This window comes from Neovison vison, chromosome 11, assembly GCF_020171115.1.
Source record: "Neovison vison isolate M4711 chromosome 11, ASM_NN_V1, whole genome shotgun sequence".
Lineage (NCBI taxonomy): Eukaryota > Metazoa > Chordata > Mammalia > Carnivora > Mustelidae > Neogale > Neogale vison.
In genome coordinates, this window is record NC_058101.1 from 12,200,216 (window position 1) to 12,219,220 (window position 19,005).

At 35.2% G+C, this 19,005-nt stretch overlaps 1 protein-coding gene across 3 annotated transcripts in view; it reads left to right on the forward strand.

Annotated features, from left to right (window-relative positions):
• The window catches only part of SULT1B1 (sulfotransferase family 1B member 1), a 39,141-nt gene extending 25,867 nt beyond the window's left edge, over nucleotides 1–13,274 (forward strand). For all 3 annotated transcript variants that reach the window (XM_044268095.1, XM_044268094.1, XM_044268093.1), the window contains exons 4-8: nucleotides 399–496; nucleotides 2,631–2,757; nucleotides 3,375–3,469; nucleotides 6,990–7,170; nucleotides 13,042–13,274. In XM_044268095.1, coding sequence (XP_044124030.1) covers nucleotides 399–496; nucleotides 2,631–2,757; nucleotides 3,375–3,469; nucleotides 6,990–7,170; nucleotides 13,042–13,154 — 614 coding nt within the window. In that variant the 3' untranslated portion in view covers nucleotides 13,155–13,274. The remainder of the gene's footprint in view (nucleotides 1–398; nucleotides 497–2,630; nucleotides 2,758–3,374; nucleotides 3,470–6,989; nucleotides 7,171–13,041) is intronic.
• Nucleotides 13,275–19,005: the final 5,731 nt, after the last annotated feature.

Sequence of the window (19,005 nt, forward strand, 5' to 3'; positions counted from 1 at the left end):
CTGATATGAGAATTGGTAGTTATCCGTATCTCTTTGAGAAACAGAAACTATTTTCATAATTATTTATAATAATGCAAGCAATGATAAAACTCTAAGTTGCTAACACTGATATTATTACTTCTCATTTTGGAGATGGAAAAAGTGAAACACAGAGACTAGCATACTTTACAATGTCACAATGAGTAAGCAACAGACTTAGGATTTGAACCCAAAGAGGCTAACATCACCAATATGCTCTTAACCAATATGTGATTTTGCCTGATAATACCTGTGATTGATTTAAAATTTAGCAGCATTGTATACTTCTCAAAAATATTTTAAAATGTCAGAGAAAATCAGGAAATGCTGGCTCCTTGAAGACTCTAATGTATCTATATATTAAACTAAAATTTTCCCAGGAGTAGAACAATTAGGAAAGAATCCATCACCGCGGCTTGTGAAGACGCATCTACCAATTGATCTCCTTCCTAAGTCTTTCTGGGAGAACAACTGCAAGGTACATTCCACACTGCAAGTCATTTCTTTAATGTGACCCTATCCCTTTAGTCATGCACATAATAAGCAATTGCTCAAATATTTTGTTTGATACCATGAGAACTGAATTACATGAGAAAGTGTTTCCATTAAAAATTAATGTATTTCAGTCTAAATCTACATAATCAAGTTTGTCAAAGGTATGTGGCAACAGGATCCCCATCTCAGCACAGCATCGTTGCTATCATTCCCCAGCTTCCCCCGATACGCTGGCCGCCTCTGAAAACTCAACCTAAGAATGTCAGTTCATGTCCCGTTATTTGACAAAACTCTCCAGTGAAACCTTTGTGTCTGGATATTTGCTTCTAAGAACTTTTAAATTTGAAATTCAATTTCTTCAGTATTTGTGGGGCTATTTTCTATTTCAACTTAACTGAATTTTGCTAGTTTGTGATGGGTGAGGAATTCTAAGTTGTGGAATTTTGCAATGAAAAGTGTTTCATAATTCTCTTCCTTTTTAAAAAGATCTTATTTATTTATTTGAGTGAGAGGGACCAAAGTGGGAGGAAGAAGCAAAATCCCTGCTGAACAGGGAATCTGATACAGGGCTCTATCCCAGGACCCTGGGATCATGACCTGAGATGAAGGCAGATGCTTAACTGACTGAGCCTTCCAGGCACCCCCATAATTCTCTTCTTATTCTTTCTTTGAACAGACTATATTTTTTATAGCAATTTTATTTTTAGAGCTATTTTAGGTTTACAGCAAAACTGAGTGGAAGACAAAGAGATTTCCCAAATGTCCCCTGCCCCTACACATGCATATCTATTATCACTATCCCCCACCAGAGTGGTACATTGTTACAACCGATCAACCCGCATTGACACATCATAATCACCTAAAATTCATAGCTTCCATTAGGGTTGCCTCTTGGTGTTGTACATTCAACGGATTTGGACAAATATATAATGACATATATATATCATTACAGTATCCTACAGCATACTTTTGCTGTCCTAAAAATCTTCTGTTCTCCACCTATTTGTTCCTTCTGTTCTCCTCCTCTCCTCCCAGCTTGGCAACCGCTGATCTCTTTTACTGACTCCGTAGTTTTCATGGAGGCAATGAACATACATACACCTTCTTATGAATAGAAATCTAACTGTATGACCTTTTCCAAAAGGCAGAAGGCATAATCATATGGTATGTACGTTTTTCAAATTGCATTCTTTCACGTAGTAATATGCATTTGAGGTTCTTCTGTGTCTTTTCATGGCTTGATAGCTCATTTCATTTTAGTGCTGTATAATAATATTCCATTGTCTGGATGTATCCCAGTTTATTCATTCACCTACTGAAGCACATCTTGTTTCCTTCCACATTTTGGAAATTATGAATAAAGCTGCTCTATAAATCCACTAGCAGTTTTTTTGTGTGGACCTTATTTTTCAACTTTGGATAAACACCAAGCAGTGTGATTGCTGGATTGTAGGTAAAACTATCTTTAGTGGTGTAAGAATTGCCAAAGAGTCTTCCAAAATATCAGTACCATTTTTGCAATCCCATCAGCAATGAATGAGAGCTCCTGCTGCTCAACACCTCACCAGGATTTGGCGTCAGTTTTCTGGATATTGGTCATTCTGATAAGTACACAGTGGTGTCTCATTGTTGCTTTAATTTTCACTTCCCTGATGACATGATATCGAGCATATTTTCATACTCATTATAATTTTTTTGAAGATTTTATTTATTTATTTGACAGACAGAAATCACAAGTAGGCAGAGAGACAGGCGGAGAGGGAGGAGGAAGCAGGCTCCCTGCTGAGCAGAGAGCCCGATGTGGGACTCGATCCCAGGACCCTGGGATCATGACCTGAGCCGAAGGTAGAGGCTTTAATCCACTGAGCCACCCAGGTGCCCCCATACTCATTATAATTTTAACGGCTATAAGATTTGTTGTGATACCTCCTGGTTTTGTTTTTTTTTTTTATATTGGTTATGTGTCTTCTTTTTTTTAGTTTTGCTAGATGTTTATGGAGTATGTTCATTTTTTAAAAAAGAAACAGCTTCTTGTTTCGTTATTTTTCTCTGATTTTTTCCTGTTTTTAAGTTCATGGATTTCAAATCCATGTGATTTTCTTCTTTTTTCCCTGCAGATGATTTATCTGGCTCGAAATGCCAAGGATGTTGCAGTCTCATATTACCATTTCGACTTAATGAATAATTTGGAACCTGTCCCTGGTCCCTGGGAAGAGTATCTAGAGAGATTCATGACTGGAAATGGTGGGTAGGCCTGGGCTTGAAATTAATAAGCACTTTCCCTTTTTAATACCACTAATAACTATTTCTGGTATGATTTATCCTATCAAAACATTTGCTCTTCAAGGCCAGTAAAAAGTACATTTAAATAGCATTAAAAAATTAGATCAACTGTATCTAATATTTTACTATGACATCAATATATAAATTTGGTATTTAACATTGGCTTGATGAAAATATTCTTAAATGTTTTTTCAGTTGCTAGAAATCCATTCTCAGTTCCAGTTACAATGGAAATTATTTAATTTACCCAAATCTTTAGTTAGATCTTTTATACACCTGTTTATAGTATTTAGATAGTTAATATGAGTATTTAGTAGAATGGTTTCCTACTATGTGAGGCTAAGTAAAACCCATATGGAGGCCAATGTATTTTCATTTCAAATGCTTCCTTTTTACTTTATATTTTTTAATCTGACTGTATATCCATAAATGGCTAATTATATATTTTTATTTGGCCTTATATATTCTGTTCCCTTGATTACAATTCCACAAAATGTTTGTATAATTTGACTTATTGTTTAGAAACAAACCTTCAATTTGATGAATGCTTAACAGTAATAGACTTTTTCTGGTTTTAGTGGCTTATGGTTCCTGGTTTAATCATGTTAAGAGCTGGTGGAAGAAAAAGGAAGAACACCCAATACTTTTCTTGTACTATGAAGATATGAAAGAGGTAAAATGGTAGAAATTCATTCTGGATAATTTCCCCCATTACATCTAGGTTAAGGGGTTAATATATATTTTCAGCTTAATCTATGGGATAAAGAAAAAAAATGATGTGATTATTGTCCTCTTCTCCATGCCTGCTTACCCAAAAGAAGAAGTTACTTCTTTTTTTTTATCTTTATTTTTTAATTTTTTCTTTTTTTATAAACATATAATATATTTTTATCCCCAGGGGTACAGGTCTGTGAATCGCCAGGTTTACACACTTCACAGCACTCACCATAGCACATACCCTCCCCAATGTCCATAACCCCATCCCCCCCTCCCAATCCCCCTCTCCCCAGTAACTCTCAGTTTGTTTTGTGAGATTAAGAGTCATTTATGGTTTGTCTCCCTCCCAATCCCATCTTGTTTCATTTATTCTTCTCCTACCCCCATAACCCCCCATGTTGCATCTCCATTTCCTCATATCAGGGAGATCATATGATAGTTTTCTTTCTCCAATTGACTTCTTTCACTAAGCATGATACCCTCTAGTTCCATCCACATCGTCGCAAATGGCAAGATTTCATTTCTTTTGATGGCTGCATAGTATTCCATGGTATATATATATATATATATATATATATATATATATATACCATTTCTTCTTTATCCATTCATCTGTTGATAGACATCTAGGTTCTTTCCATAGTTTGGCTATTGTAGACATTGCTGCTATAAACATTTGGGTGCACATGCCCCTTCAGATCACTACGTTTGTATCTTTAGGGTAAATACCCAGTAGTGTAATTACTGGGTCATAGGGTAGTTCTATTTTCAACTTTTTGAGGAACCTCCATGCTGTTTTCCAGAGTGGTTAGTGACTTCTAATGGTGAGATCCATGACATTTTTACCTTCTTATACTTTTTAACCATTGTGTTTATTATAAGCACCTTCTCTTGCTGAAACTCTTTCCTACATTTATTTGGTAGGTTATCACATTCTCCTGGCTTTCCTGTAAATCTCCATCTATCACTTAGTCAGCTTTCTTTGTAAGCTGTTCGCTATATTTTGGTGATGGTAGCCATGCCTACTATTGCCAAAACTCTTCATGTGCTAATGACTCCCCTAAACTCCATTTTAACTTCTACCCTAATTCAGACCCATGCTTTTATTAAAATGACTCTTAAATTGAACACATTCAAAACTAAACTCATCTTGTCTCTCTCTTTCCAACATTTAATCCTTTTCTTTTTTTATTCCCTCTTTGGTTAATGATGTCATTTGCCTATTAATTTTCTTTTTTTTTTCTGTAAATTTTTATTTAAATTCCAGTTATTTAAAATGCAGTGTTATCCTGGTTTCAGGTGTAGAATTTAGTGACTCATCACTTACATACATGTCCATTAATTTTCAAAGTTTGAAAATACATTGTTCTCATTGACTTCCATATAGTATATATAGTTTCACCATATTGTGCACATCCCATTGTTTCACATGCCCTACCTATTATAACTCAAATCCCTCTCCTTTACCCTTTACTATCTCCCTTATAGTCTGGGAACTCATAAGCATTCGTTTAGTGTGAGCTAGTCTCAGTTCAAATACTGCTGCAAGGCTCCAGGCCTAGTCTGAGGCAATTTTACCCAAATTAGGCAAACACACACACACACACACACACACACATTTGATGTGGAAACCAAGTTCCTCTATTTTAAAAAGCTTGGAATTACAAATGAGGATACATTTTAAACTTTTAGATTCATGATGAAAGGTACAATATGTATCATTCTTGTAACTGCATTCACAGCCCAGAATATAACACCTTATACACACATAGGGGCTCTTAGAATCACTTGTATGAATAATTGATTGCTTCAATGAATAGATAAATGAATAAGCAATAATAACATCTTAGAGACATCAGTCTTCCTTTGCATATCAAAAACCACACCCCATGTAAAATTTCCTTTGATCCAAGTATCTCTAAGAAAACCCCAGGGTATTCTCACATCTTAACAAAAAGTCCTCTGAATTTTTCTGCTCTGCCTAGGCTCCCACCTTCCATCACACTTGTTTGCAACCCATAAAGAATCTATCATCAAAACTTTACTATTGCCCATTTATACTGGGCTTGAGGCAGTTAATTTCCAATTTTCAGGCAATATGCAGCTGTGAAACTGAGGTGGTTTTATGAAAAACACCTAAAAAGTGGGAATATCCCTTGAGTATTTACCACGGTATTGCCAGAATTTCCCTTGTAAGGAACTCCCTGCCAAAACATACACATGTGTATACATGAGCACACATCTGCAAGTTAGTGACATATCACTAAATGTTGTGGCTTCCTTGTATAAGATATAAAGTCCAAGTCCTTAAGTGGGACATACAAGGATTTTCTCATTTTTACCTCAATTTATCTTTCCAACTTTATAGTCTCTCTTATTCCTATGAATAACTCAAACCTAACTTCAACCACTTTGCTTTTTATTCCCTCCCTTCGAAATACTATGAGACCCTATACCGCCATGTATTTTGACTATTTTTCCTACTGGAAAATCACTCTCCAATATCTCAGCAGACTACACATCATGGTAAATTCTGACTCAATTTTTTCAACTTAGTGGATTTTACCTTCTCAAAATATTTCTATATTTTCCATATAAAATTTAGTTTAGTTTCCTAAAAGTTGCAAATATTAAGTTTATATCATTAGAATCTGGAAAATAATTGATTCTTGGAATTTACTCTTTCTATCCCCAATAATTAATGAATAACTTAATGTATCTTCATTGGAGTTTTGTTTTGTTTTAAGATTTTATTTATTTATTTATTTGGGAGAGAGAGAGAGAATGAGTATGGTCAGGGGACAGGGAGAGGGAGAGGGAGAGAACCTGAAGCAGACTCCTCACTGAGTGTGGAGCCTGACTTGGAGCTCAATCTCACGATCCTGAGGTCATGACTGAGTTGAAACCAAGAGTTGGATGCTCAAGTGACTGCACTGCCCAGGTGTTCCTGGAGCTTATTTTTAATAATTTATGTTCTGGCAAGGTCTAAGATAAGTAATCTATGGCAAACATACTTGAAGTTGTTCAGAAATTTATTATTTTTGTTATGAAATGTTATTAAAAACAAGAAAAGAATTTTGATTAAGAAAAAATAAATAAAGGCAGGATGAATAAAGACTTACTTGGTCCCAAAATATTTACTGTTCAAATTTGATTACAACCTGAGCTTAAAATAGCTGTTATTTTTTCCTCCAAATATTAATATTTAGTCCAAGCTTTATTCTTATTGTACTTTTAATATAAGTTAAAAATATGAAATTTAGGAGAAATAAAATATTTCATCTCTTTTTGCCAAAGATAAATTATTGATTTTTTCATTTTTATGATTAATTAAAAAAAATGACCCAACAAAATACAGACTGACTATTCAGTACCAACATTTAAGAAAGCAGATTATAAATATTATAGTTTTCACATTATGTTAATGGTGTTTTTGCTTGCCTTTTTCTTGGGTATGTCTCTTTAACCACTAATAGAATCCGAAGCGGGAAGTTAAGAAGATTGCTAGATTTCTGGAGAAGAATTTGAATGATGAGATCTTAGATAAGATCGTCCATCATACCTCATTTGAAATGATGAAGGATAACCCGCTGGTGAATTATACACATCTACCAAGTACAGTGATGGATCATAGCAAGTCCTCTTTTATGCGTAAAGGTAAATATTTTGCTGAGTTTAATTACCCTTTTCACTTTCTTGTGAATTACTCTGAAAGGAGGTGTAATGATCTCTACTTAGTCAGTTTTGTCACCATTTTCTTCATCTGTAATGTAAGGACACTAAAAAGACCTACCATAAATGTTACTGAACTAGATTAGAAATTACTAAAGGAAATAATAAACTCTAAACCCGTGTTTATACCACTATAAACCTGGTATCTATAAATACCAGAATACCTTGGGTATTTGATGTATATTTCTTCTTCTATTTACTGTGCTACTAAATGGGAGTAGTTTTGTCAATTCTGATGAGTCATTCCAAAATTGTTATTTCTGTATCTTAAATCTTTGCCTAAATAGGCATAGGCCTCCCTCTTCTTAGTAATAAATTAATGTCACTCAATACAGGGCCATCTACTTTAAAGTCTCCATATCACTTAGAAAACAGTGGTCATGGGCACCTGGGTGGCTCAGTGGGGTAAGCCTCTGTTTTCAGCTCAGGTCATGATCTCAGGGTCCTGGGATTGAAGCCCGAATCAGGCTCTCTGCTCAGCAGGGAGCCTGCTTCCCCTCTCTGTTTCTGCCTGCCTCTCTGCCTACTTGTGGCCTCTCTTTCTGTCAAATAAATAAATAAAATCTTTAAAAGAAAAAGAAAAAGAAAAGAAAACAGTGGTCATTTTGTTAAGGATTCACAAGGAGAAAGGACTTTTCTTTACCCTCTCGGAAGATTTTGCTCCCTAAAAATACTGTCTGAATTATAAGAAACATGGAATCCAAATTAAACATAAAAAGACTACAGTAGAGGAATATGGCATTTGCTATTGATTCCACTGAAGCAAATCCTGCATATTATGGCTAATTGTATATTATTTGTGTCAAAAATATTTTATTAATGATAAAAATAATACATTTAACAAATTATTAACTTAAATTTGAGAAGCTATCCACCTAATAATGTCATCTTCTATTGTCAAAATTCTTTACTGAAGTAGAAATGAAGGGGTAGAATTTCAACTGGCATGCTAGGAAATAAACATAACTCTAGAAATGTACTGTACATATGAACATATGGCTGAAAACCCTTGATTTTCAAAGAGTTATATGGTTAAATTTTTTCTAAAACATTTTTCTGAATTACTTATCAAAATAACAAATAGTCCTGGTGCTTTCAAAATTTTTTTTTTCAAAAACATTACATTTAACTTTTCAAAACTAACCTCTGGATTCTTCTCCTACCCACTTGTCTTTCTCCGCTTGACTTATTTCGCTAAGCATGATACGCTCTAGTTCCATCCATGTTGTCGCAAATGGCAAGATTTCGTTTCTTTTGATGGCTGCATAGTATTCCATTGTGTATATATACCACATCTTCTTTATCCATTCATCTGTTGATGGACATCTAGGTTCTTTCCATAGTTTGGCTATTGTGGACATTGCTGCTATAAACATTCGGGTGCATGTGCCCCTTTGGATCACTACGTTTGTATCTTTAGGGTAAATTCCCAGTAGTGCAATTGCTGGGTCATAGGGCAGTTCTATTTTCAACATTTTGAGGAACCTCCATGCTGTTTTCCAGAGTGGTTGCACCAGCTTGCATTCCCACCAACAGTGTAGGAGGGTTCCCCTTTCTCCGCATCCTCGCCAGCATCTGTCATTTCCTGACTTGTTGATTTTAGCCATTCTGACTGGTGTGAGGTGATATCTCATTGTGGTTTTGATTTGTATTTCCCTGATGCCGAGTGATATGGAGCACTTTTTCATGTGTCTGTTGGCCATCTGGATGTCTTCTTTGCAGAAACGTCTGTTCATGTCCTCTGCCCATTTCTTGATTGGATTATTTGTTCTTTGGGTGTTGAGTTTGTTAAGTTCTTTATAGATTTTGGACACTAGTCCTTTATCTGATATGTCGTTTCCAAATATCTTCTCCCATTCTGTCAGTTGTCTTTTGGTTTTGTTAACTGTTTCCTTTGAAACAAGATGGGATAGGGAGGGAGACAAACCATAAGTGACTCTTAATCTCACGAAACAAACTGTGGGTTGCTGGGGGGAGGGGGGTTGGGAGAAGGGGGGTAGGGTTATGGACATTGGGGAGGGTATGTGCTTTTGGGTAAATTGGAAGGGGAGATGAACCATGAGAGACTATGGACTCTGAAAAATAATCTGAGGGGTTTGAAGTGGCGGGGGGGTGTGGGAGGTTGGGGTACCAGGTGGTGGGTATTATAGAGGGCACAGCTTGCATGGAGCACTGGGTGTGGTGAAAAAATAATGAATGCTGTTTTTCTGAAAATAAATAAATTGGAAAAAAAAAGTTTTGAAATAAAAAAAAAAAAAAGAAAAGAAAAAAAGAAAAGAACATGGGAGATTATACTATCAGGGGGCAGCCCTAGTCAGAAGGCACAGTGACAATTAGCACACCTGATGTGCTCAAATGTGTTAAGACCAAATTATGGGCATAGTGTACTTTAAAACAACATAATGGATTTTAGGGGAGAATAAATTAATATTATTTCTGTGAAAAAAAAAAACAAAAAACAAAACTAACCTCTGGTATAAGAAGGCAAAGTAAATTTTTCATTGTAAATGGTGTCTAAACAAAGTCTGATGCTCACATAAACACACTTTGTTGATGGAGAAAAATCAGGGAAAAAACCCAAACCTCATAACCATACAAGGCAATTTTTCACTTTGTCAGATTATGTGAACGTAACTTCCAGGAGGGTTTTATTTCCAGTTACATAAAAACTGATACCACCCCATGATACCTCATTAGGGTATAAAGGTAGATTAAGTAAGTTTAGTATCTCAATTCTGTAGTTTCTCTAAGTAGAAAAGACTGCATGCCAGTCTCATAATAGAGATGGTCTTTACATCCCCTCTGGCAGTGATTAGAAAAAAAAAAAAGACAAAAAAAACCCTTTGTGGTCAGATTGATCCGGGGTTTAAGCAGGCTTTGCCATTCCCTATCTATGACTTTGAATACATTTAATCAATCTGCCAAAGGTCTAGTTACATCATGGAAAATATAGAGAAAGTAATAAGATCTGTGACATAGGTTTTGGGGGAGGATTATGGTAAATGATGTATAAGCATTCAAAATATATATTTTTTCTGACTGTAAATTATACATTAAAAAGTACCACATCTGGGGTGACTGGGTGGCTCAGTGGGTTAAAGCCTCTGCCTTCGGTTCAGGTCATGATCTCAGGGTCCTGGGATTGAGCCCCACATCTGGCTCTCTGCTCAGCAGGGAGCCTGTTTCCCTTCTTCTCTCTCTGCCTGCCTCTCTGCCTACTTGTGATCTGTCTGCCAAATAAATAAATAAATAATCTAAAAAAAAGAAAAAAAGTACCACATCTTTTTAGTCTAAATAGTTCAAGATATGTTTACTCATTTATTCATTCATGCCCTCAACAAACATTTAAAAAATACCCGTTTATTCATTCATTCATGTTTAGGAAACACCTGTATGTAGCACATATTCTCTAGAACATGCAAAGATGAATGACACATGCATTTGCTTTAAGAAGCTCATAATGTAGGGGTGCCTGGGTGGCTCAGTGGGTTGAGCCGCTGCCTTCGGCTTAGGTCATGATCTCAGGGTCCTGGGATCGAGTCCCGCATCGGGCTCTCTGCTCGACAGGGAGCCTGCTTCCTCCTCTCTCTCTCTCTGCCTGCCTCTCTGCCTACTTGTGATCTCTCTCTCTCTGTCAAATAAATAAATAAAATCTTTAAAAAAAAAAAAAAAAGAAGCTCATAATGTAATGCAAGAGGCATGCATGTGAATGGATTCTAAACAGGGTCCAGGGTGACTATGAACAAAGTGCTGGGTATACTCAGTCTTGGGAGATGCCATGTTGGTTAAATCAATGTCACAATTTAATCACACAATAGTAAAAGTAGGGAGATGATGTCCCTATAGTAAAAGTAGATCGGATGATGTCCAGTGGTTATACTTATGTCCCAAATTTCAACAAAACATAAAAATCTTGACTTTTGCCAGCATTTACTTCATCAAAATTTTTTTATACTTCCCTCTTAGTGAAGCAAATGTGTTTGTGTGTATTACATAATTAATACTCAAAATAGAAAATCATTAGAATACTTTATATATGACTCCTTATTGTTTAATTTTTGCTTTTTGTTTTTAATGACATCTTTACAGATGGGCTATTCCAAATATACACTACTTTCACATTTCATAGAGCTCTTACCATCAAGTGAACAGAGAACAAAGTATAGTAACCATAACAAACATTGTTTATAGGAATGTTTTTCATTGAAAGGATCTGAAATCTTCACCCAGCCATCATGGGTTAATGTAGCTTTAATTCAACAGGATATATTTAATATTTCATAAAATAACAAAGCCAATGTTTATCTCCAAGCACATTTACGGTATAAGAATTTATTTTTTAGATAAATATTTGTAACCATCCAAGGATAAGAAACTAAATGCAAATTTGTTCCCAAAACTTTTGCTGTTGTAAAGATGGCTCAGAAATGTCAAACGTTTAACTTTAAATGCTATTCTTCTCATCCAAAATGCAAATACAGTATAAGACTAGTGAACTCAGGGAAAATGGTATCCTTTAAGTGTCATACCATCTTTGTTAATAAATTCATAGGAAATGGTACTTATCAACTTTCTAGTTCATTGGTTGTTTGTGTTGATGACCAGTTCTTTGTATAGTTTCCCAAACTAATTCATGAAAGGAAATCTGCCCTGACCTTTGATTGAATGTTCAGTAGTAACCCTATGACCCATGACAAGCAGAAACACTAAAACAACCTCTTTCAGGAAACTATTGTATGGTCCATAAATTTAGACAGGAAAATTAACCCTTTTCAGAATGTATCTTTAAGTCTGTCAAAATCATAATGATACATAATGAGACATTTCACAGCTGTCAGAATGGTTAGTGTCAAAAAGATAGGAAATAACAAATGTTGGCAAGGATGCGGAGAAAAGGAAACAGTTGTGTGCTGCTGGTGGGGTGTAAATTGGTACAGTCACTGTGGAAAACATGGAAGTTCCCCAGAAAATTAAAAATGAAGTACTGTATAATCCAGCAATCCACTACTAGGTAACGAAGTGAAAACACTGATTCAAAAAGATATATGCCCCGCTGTGTTCACTGTAACATTATTTACAATGGGCACAATACGGAAGCAACCCAAGTGACCATCAATAGATGAATGTGGTATATTCATACAAGGGCATAGTATTTGCCATAAAAAATATATAAGTAAAACAAAATCTTGCCATTTGCAGCAATATGGATGGACTTGGAGGTTATTATGCTAAGTGAAACAAGTCAGACAGAGAAAGACAAATATCATACAATTTCGCTTATATGTGGAATCTAAAAAAAATAAAACGAAACAGAAACAGACTCTTAAATACAAAGAACAAACTGATGATTGCCAGAGGGGAGAGGGATGGAGGAATAGGTGAAATGAGTGAAGGGGATTAAGAGGAACAAACTTCTAGTTATAAAATAGATAAGTCATGAGGATATAGAGCACAACATAAAGAATATAGTCAATAATATTATAATAACAGATGACATCTCCACTTATGGTGATCATTTCTTAATAAATATAAGTGTCAAACTACTATGCTGTATCATGGAAGCAAATATAACACTGTATGTCAATTACATTTCTAAAAAATGTCAGATTCTATTTAGCTCTAAATCACGTTTCTAGATGGCAGGAATGACCAGTGAAGGAGAAATGGCATTTTAAATTATTCAAATACAAGGAAAGTCTTTCTTTAACTCTTTGCACACTTTCTTTTGGTATGCATGCTATTTCCTTCATAATGGAAATACATTATTCCTTCACATGTTTTCTTATTTATTTTTAGGGACTACAGGTGATTGGAAGAATTACTTCACAGTGGCCCAAAATGAGAAATTTGATGTCATTTACAAGAAGGAAATGTCTGGAACTGAGCTTCAGTTCCGCACAGAGATTTAAAGAGCCTACGTGATCAATCTGGATAAGAATGGAGCAGTAATTTGCTTAAAGGGGGCAGTTATGACCTGACTTGGGCAATCAAATCAATTTATAAAGGAGAAAATGTGCTTTTAAAACGGATTTGTTTGTGTGTGTCATCAATCAGGGCTCAGTTTTGCTCCTGACTCCGAGTTTCCAAAGTCCCGAAATTTAGGGCCAGTTGTTATGTTTTTGTAGGATATTCCTGCCTTTTCCTAGACTAGCATGGACAACAGTGAGGGTACTTATCCTACTCAGCCTTTGTGAGTCATGGCTTAGAATGAAGTTCCCCTCCCTATTAACATGGTCCAAGAAATGTTATTTGCACACTGACACTACATTGCCTAGCTCTGCCCCAATTCCCTTTGGTGAAAACTTGACCCAGGACTCTCTGTTCCACTGTTGTCTTCCGGGTCTCAAGTTGTTCCCTGAGTCATCGCTTGTCTTATCACAGTGGCACTATTTGGATAACACAGCTCGTGTCCTAGATACTGGGGTTCAGGTTTTGGAAATGTTGTTCCTATACCTAATTTCTTAGCATCCAAAATTTCAATTGCTAAGCATCTAATTTCTGGGTCTCCACAGATGAAAGGTCTATCTACATTGGTCTCCCTAAGTTTCTCCCATGGGACCTGCCGCTCTGCTCTGAGAGCCTGGACTGAGGCTGCAACTTGCTTCCTTTGAAGTATCCTCCCTAATCTCAACAGCCTTTTCCAAAATGCTGAGAATTGACTATTGCCCTGGGATTGTCCCCATCTGGGAACTTCAGTTACCTCATTTTGTGAATTTTTTTGGTGGAGTTTCCCAAACTGGTATCTCAGGGGGAGTGTCTGGGCTGAATCTCCACTTTGCCCTTCAGACCCCATATCCCTTCTGTGTACCATCCCACACATATGGCTATCAACTCAGGCTCTTTGATAAATGCTTCCAGGGAACATTTGTTTCTCAGCTCCAGCTCTGCTTTAGATGTAGTTGTCTATACCTCCATGTGCAGCAAGGTCTTTTGCCTGCAGGTACTATCGACATGTGCCAACTTTTATGCCATGCCCAAGCTCCCAGATTCAAGCTTGGTTTGAGCCCCTTGGGCCTAACTTGTTCTGGAGAAGAGTTCTGACACAAGATAGACCGCCTGAGCCATTACTGAGAGAGGAAGGATAAAATCAGGTGACAGTATTTTGTCTTCGCAGGTGAATTTGCAGATGGAATAGTGCCTCAAGCATGTATCTTCTCTCTTTCCTAGCTCCAGCAGGGGATTCATCTAATGCCAACTGCAAACCTCTGGGAGTGAGATACACAAATACATAAAAAAAAGTATATATATATATGATTTTGGAGAAAGTTTTTTGATAGGTTTATTATATATTATAAATTATTTCAGAGTATGAAATTTATTTTTAAGTTCCTTAGAAATATGTTTAGTGATAGTTAATCTTGAATACCTAAGAGTATTGTGAACTAGTTCCAGTTTTCTAGAATACTCTTGACAACAAGGAAGTAAAGCCAATCATGGATATATTTGCCTTATTTACTTTGATTATTAAGTTAATGTTACACAAACTTCTGATTATATGGTTTACTTTTGAAAAATAAAAAATTGTCTGTCTGAACTAGTCTTTAATCTGGGTGATAGATTGGCTGCCCTAACTGCCTTCCCTAGTATGATAGGATAATTCTTATTTTTCCTAATTTTCCATTGTGGAAACAGTTTCTGTAACTGGACTTTATTCAAAAAAATTGAGTAAGTTTTAACTATGCCCCAGATATTTTTCTAGGCATTGTACATAGAGTAGAGAAACAAATAGAATTTAGATTTTCCTTTACGTTTCTTATAGGCTGTTGCATCTGATCCAAATGCTAACATACTGTTTGCTCTCATCAACTCATGCTTCACCCCACACAGTAGCACTCCTACTAGAATTCCAGTTTTAAAAGTATGTGATATCCTTTAAAATCATTTTTAAAAACTGCCATCAAGTTAATTTTCCTAAAATAATGTTTTTATCATTATTTTTCCTATTCAACAATCATCTATATAATTTTCAAACAAACAAATTACAATAATCTCATTCTATTTTTCTCTTGCCAAAGCAATACTGTAAAGATAGTAATAGCAAATATCTATGATGAAATTACTCCCATATCCATGGCCCCTCACTAATTCAAAAACTATTTTCCAAGAAATCAAAATGTGTCTTAAAAAATTGTTTCACATCAGGGCATTCGAAGCAAGTCCTAGCACTTGTTCAGAGTAGGTGCCATTATTGATAAAAGGAAAAGAGCCACAAAACTTCCAAGGGAAAGGCATTTTAAACATGGATTTTCCTTTCGTGAAATGCTTAAACTTTGTAAAACCAAGCAAATCAGATTCTAGTTTCTCATCTGTAAAACAATGTAATTGGTTCATGTTTCCTCCATATTCTAAAACTCTATGGCTATTCTTGCCTCCTGCTTCCATAACCAAACTGTTTTAATCAGCGCCTGAATGTTCTTTGTGTTTCCTGTACCAGCGCTTCTGTTCACATCAGGACTTTTTCCTTCCAACTCATTCCCACAAACACCCAGAATTCCATATTTCCACTACCTTGGAGTAAAAGCCCAAATCCGATTTCACTTCAGCCAAGGGTTCTCTTACCACCCTTTCACAAAGAAACTTCTTCCATCCCAACCTTTGGTATTTGTCCCCTGGATAGTTTACCCGAAAGTTACTAACTAAAGTGGTATTATCCTAAAGCACCATTATTTCTTTGGAGCGACCTACCTATCAACAAATTTAGCTTTGTTCATTGAAGAAAAGGACAGGCTTTTACCTATGGTGCTTCCACAATGCTTGACTCCATGTTCTGAATGATGACATTTAGAGTCATTTGAATTCATCTAATAAAGTTCATTTGTAAACATCTTTTTTGCAAATTCATAAGCTATTTCAATACACATCAAATGACGTGAATTAAATAAACATAGCATATACATATTGCATTAAAGATCAAGGCACTTTTCCATGCTAGATTAAATTATAGCCTCCTTCTTAACACAACACTATATTGATATATTAATTCACTGAGGTTGGTATATGTGATCATCAGTTTTATATGTCAAGTTGTCTAGGCTATGCTACCAGCTATTTCACTAAACTTGGGTATAGGTGTTGTACAGGCATTTTGTAGACATGGTTAATATCTATGATTAGTTGACTTTATATAGGAACTTATCGTTGATAATCAGTGTGGGCTTGATCCAATCAGTAGGAACTGAGATATCCTGAGGAAGAAGAAATTCAGAAATTCCATTTAAGGAATACAGTATCAGCTCCTGTCTTAAGGTCTGAAAGTCTGCCTTACAGATTGAAGACTTGCTTAACTAGGTCCTACAATCATACAAACCAACTCTTTGCAATAAATCTCTTAATATATACATATATGTGTATGTGCATGTATGTAAATACACACATCACATGTATATAACACACATATGTAATGTATGTATGTTCTTTCTGTGTGTGTATATATATCCCAATTGGTCTGATTTATGTGACAAAAATGAAACATCAAAAATCATTAAAAGAATCAAAAATGTTAACTATTGTATGACAACACTTTAAGTCTTCCTTCCTTGTTATTTGTTCCAAGAAAAGGACTGAAGTCCATCTGATGTTGAAAGAATTTTCTTCCAAAGAACTACAATACTTTGTCTTAATTTCTAAGAAATATGAAAGATCTCTATGCTGAAAAACCATAATATACTGATGAAAAAAAAATCAAACAGAACACAAATAAATGGAAAGGCATCCCATGTTCCTAGATTTTAAGAATTAATATTGTTAAAATGTGAATACTACCAAAAGTCATCTATAGATTCAATGCAATCTCTATCTCTGTCATGATTCCAATGGTATGTTTTACAGAAGTAGAAAAAAAATGCTCAAAGATTTATATAGAATGACAAAAAGTCCCAAACAGCCAAAGCAACCCTGAGAAAGAAGAACAAAGCAGGGGATATCACTCTTTTTAATTTCAGACTATACTATAAAGCTATAGTCATCAAAACAGTATGATACTGGCATAGAAACAGACAAATAGACCAAAGGAACAGAATTGCAAGCCCAGAAATAAACCCAAGCATATATAGTCAACTAATACTTGACAAAGGAGCCAAGTACGTTCACTGGAGAAAAGATGTCTTTTCAACAAGTGGTGCTGGGATAGATATTCATATGTAAAAGAATGAAACCAGACCTATGTTTTACAACACTCATGAAATTAACTTGAAGGGAATTAAATCTTAAATGTAAGACCTGAGATCATGAAACTCTTAGAAGAGAACATAGAAACAATTCTCCTTGCCATGAGTCTTGGTAATGAATTTTTGGAGATGACACCCAAGGCACAAGCAATAAAATAAAAATAAATAAGTGGGAATACATAAAACCGAAAAGCTTCTGCACAACAAAAGAAACCATCAATAAAGTGAACAGACAACCTACAGAATAAGAAAAAAATATTTGTTAACCATATGTCTGGTAAAGGATTAATATCCAAAATACATAAAAAAAAAACTCATACAACTCAACAGCAGAATAAAAACGACAACAAAGAAACAAAAAAAATAATCCAAATAACAGATGAGTGAAGCACATGAATAGACATTTCTCCAAAGAAGATATACAAAAGGCCAAGCAAATTTACTCAACATCATTAGTCCTTAAAGAAATGGAACTTAATTTAATGAAAATTAATATAAGAATGAGATATCACCTCATGTCTGTTAGCATAGCCATCATCAAAAAGATAAGAGATAAACAAATGCTGTTGTAGATGTGGAGAAAAGGGAAACTCTGTGCACTCTTCATGCAACTGTAAATTGGTACAGCCACTATGGAAAACAGTAAAGGAAATCCTCAAAAAATGAAAAATAAAAGTATTATATATGATCCAACAATTTCACTTCTGGTAATATATCCAAAGGTATCAAAAACACTTACTTGATAAGATACCTGTACCCCACATTCTAAGCAGCATTATTTACAATACCCCAAATATGGGGACAACCTAAGGGTCCATTGCTTATGTATATAAAGTAAACATTTTTTTTACAATATTTATAATAGGCAAGACATGGAAAAACCTAGGTGTCCATCAACAGATGACTGAATAATGAAAATGTGATTATACACACACACACACACACACACACACACACTATATAGCCATAAAATATAAGGAAATTTTACCTTTTGCAAAAACATGGATAGAATTTGAAGACGTTATGCTCAGTGAAATAAGTCAGACAGAGGAAGGCAAATACTCTATGATCTCATTTATATGAGGAATCCAAGGGAAACAAACAAACAAATAAACTCATAGCAAAAGAAATGAAATTCGAGGTTACCTTAGGCAGAGAATGGTGAGAGAGGGAATTATAGGAAGGTACTTATAGGTACAAACTTACAGTTATAAGATGACTAAGTACTAGAGATGTAATGTGCAACATGATAACTACAGCTAACACTGCTTATTATAAACAGGAAAATTGTTAGGAAAGTATATCCTAAGAATTTTCATCCGAGGAGAATTTTTTTCCCTTTCTTCTTTTTATTTTCCTTTCTTCTTTTCTTTCTAATGTATATATATATGAGAATATGGATCTTAGCTGGACCCACTGGACTCATTTACATGATATGTAAATCAAACTAGAATGCTGTATGCCTTAAACTTATGCAGGGATATATATCAATTATTGCTTAATAAAACTGGAAGAAGATAAAGTGAGAAAACTGAAACTTAAATTTAGGATTCAATCTAAGTCTGTTTTACTCCAAAATGTCATCTTTAGCAAT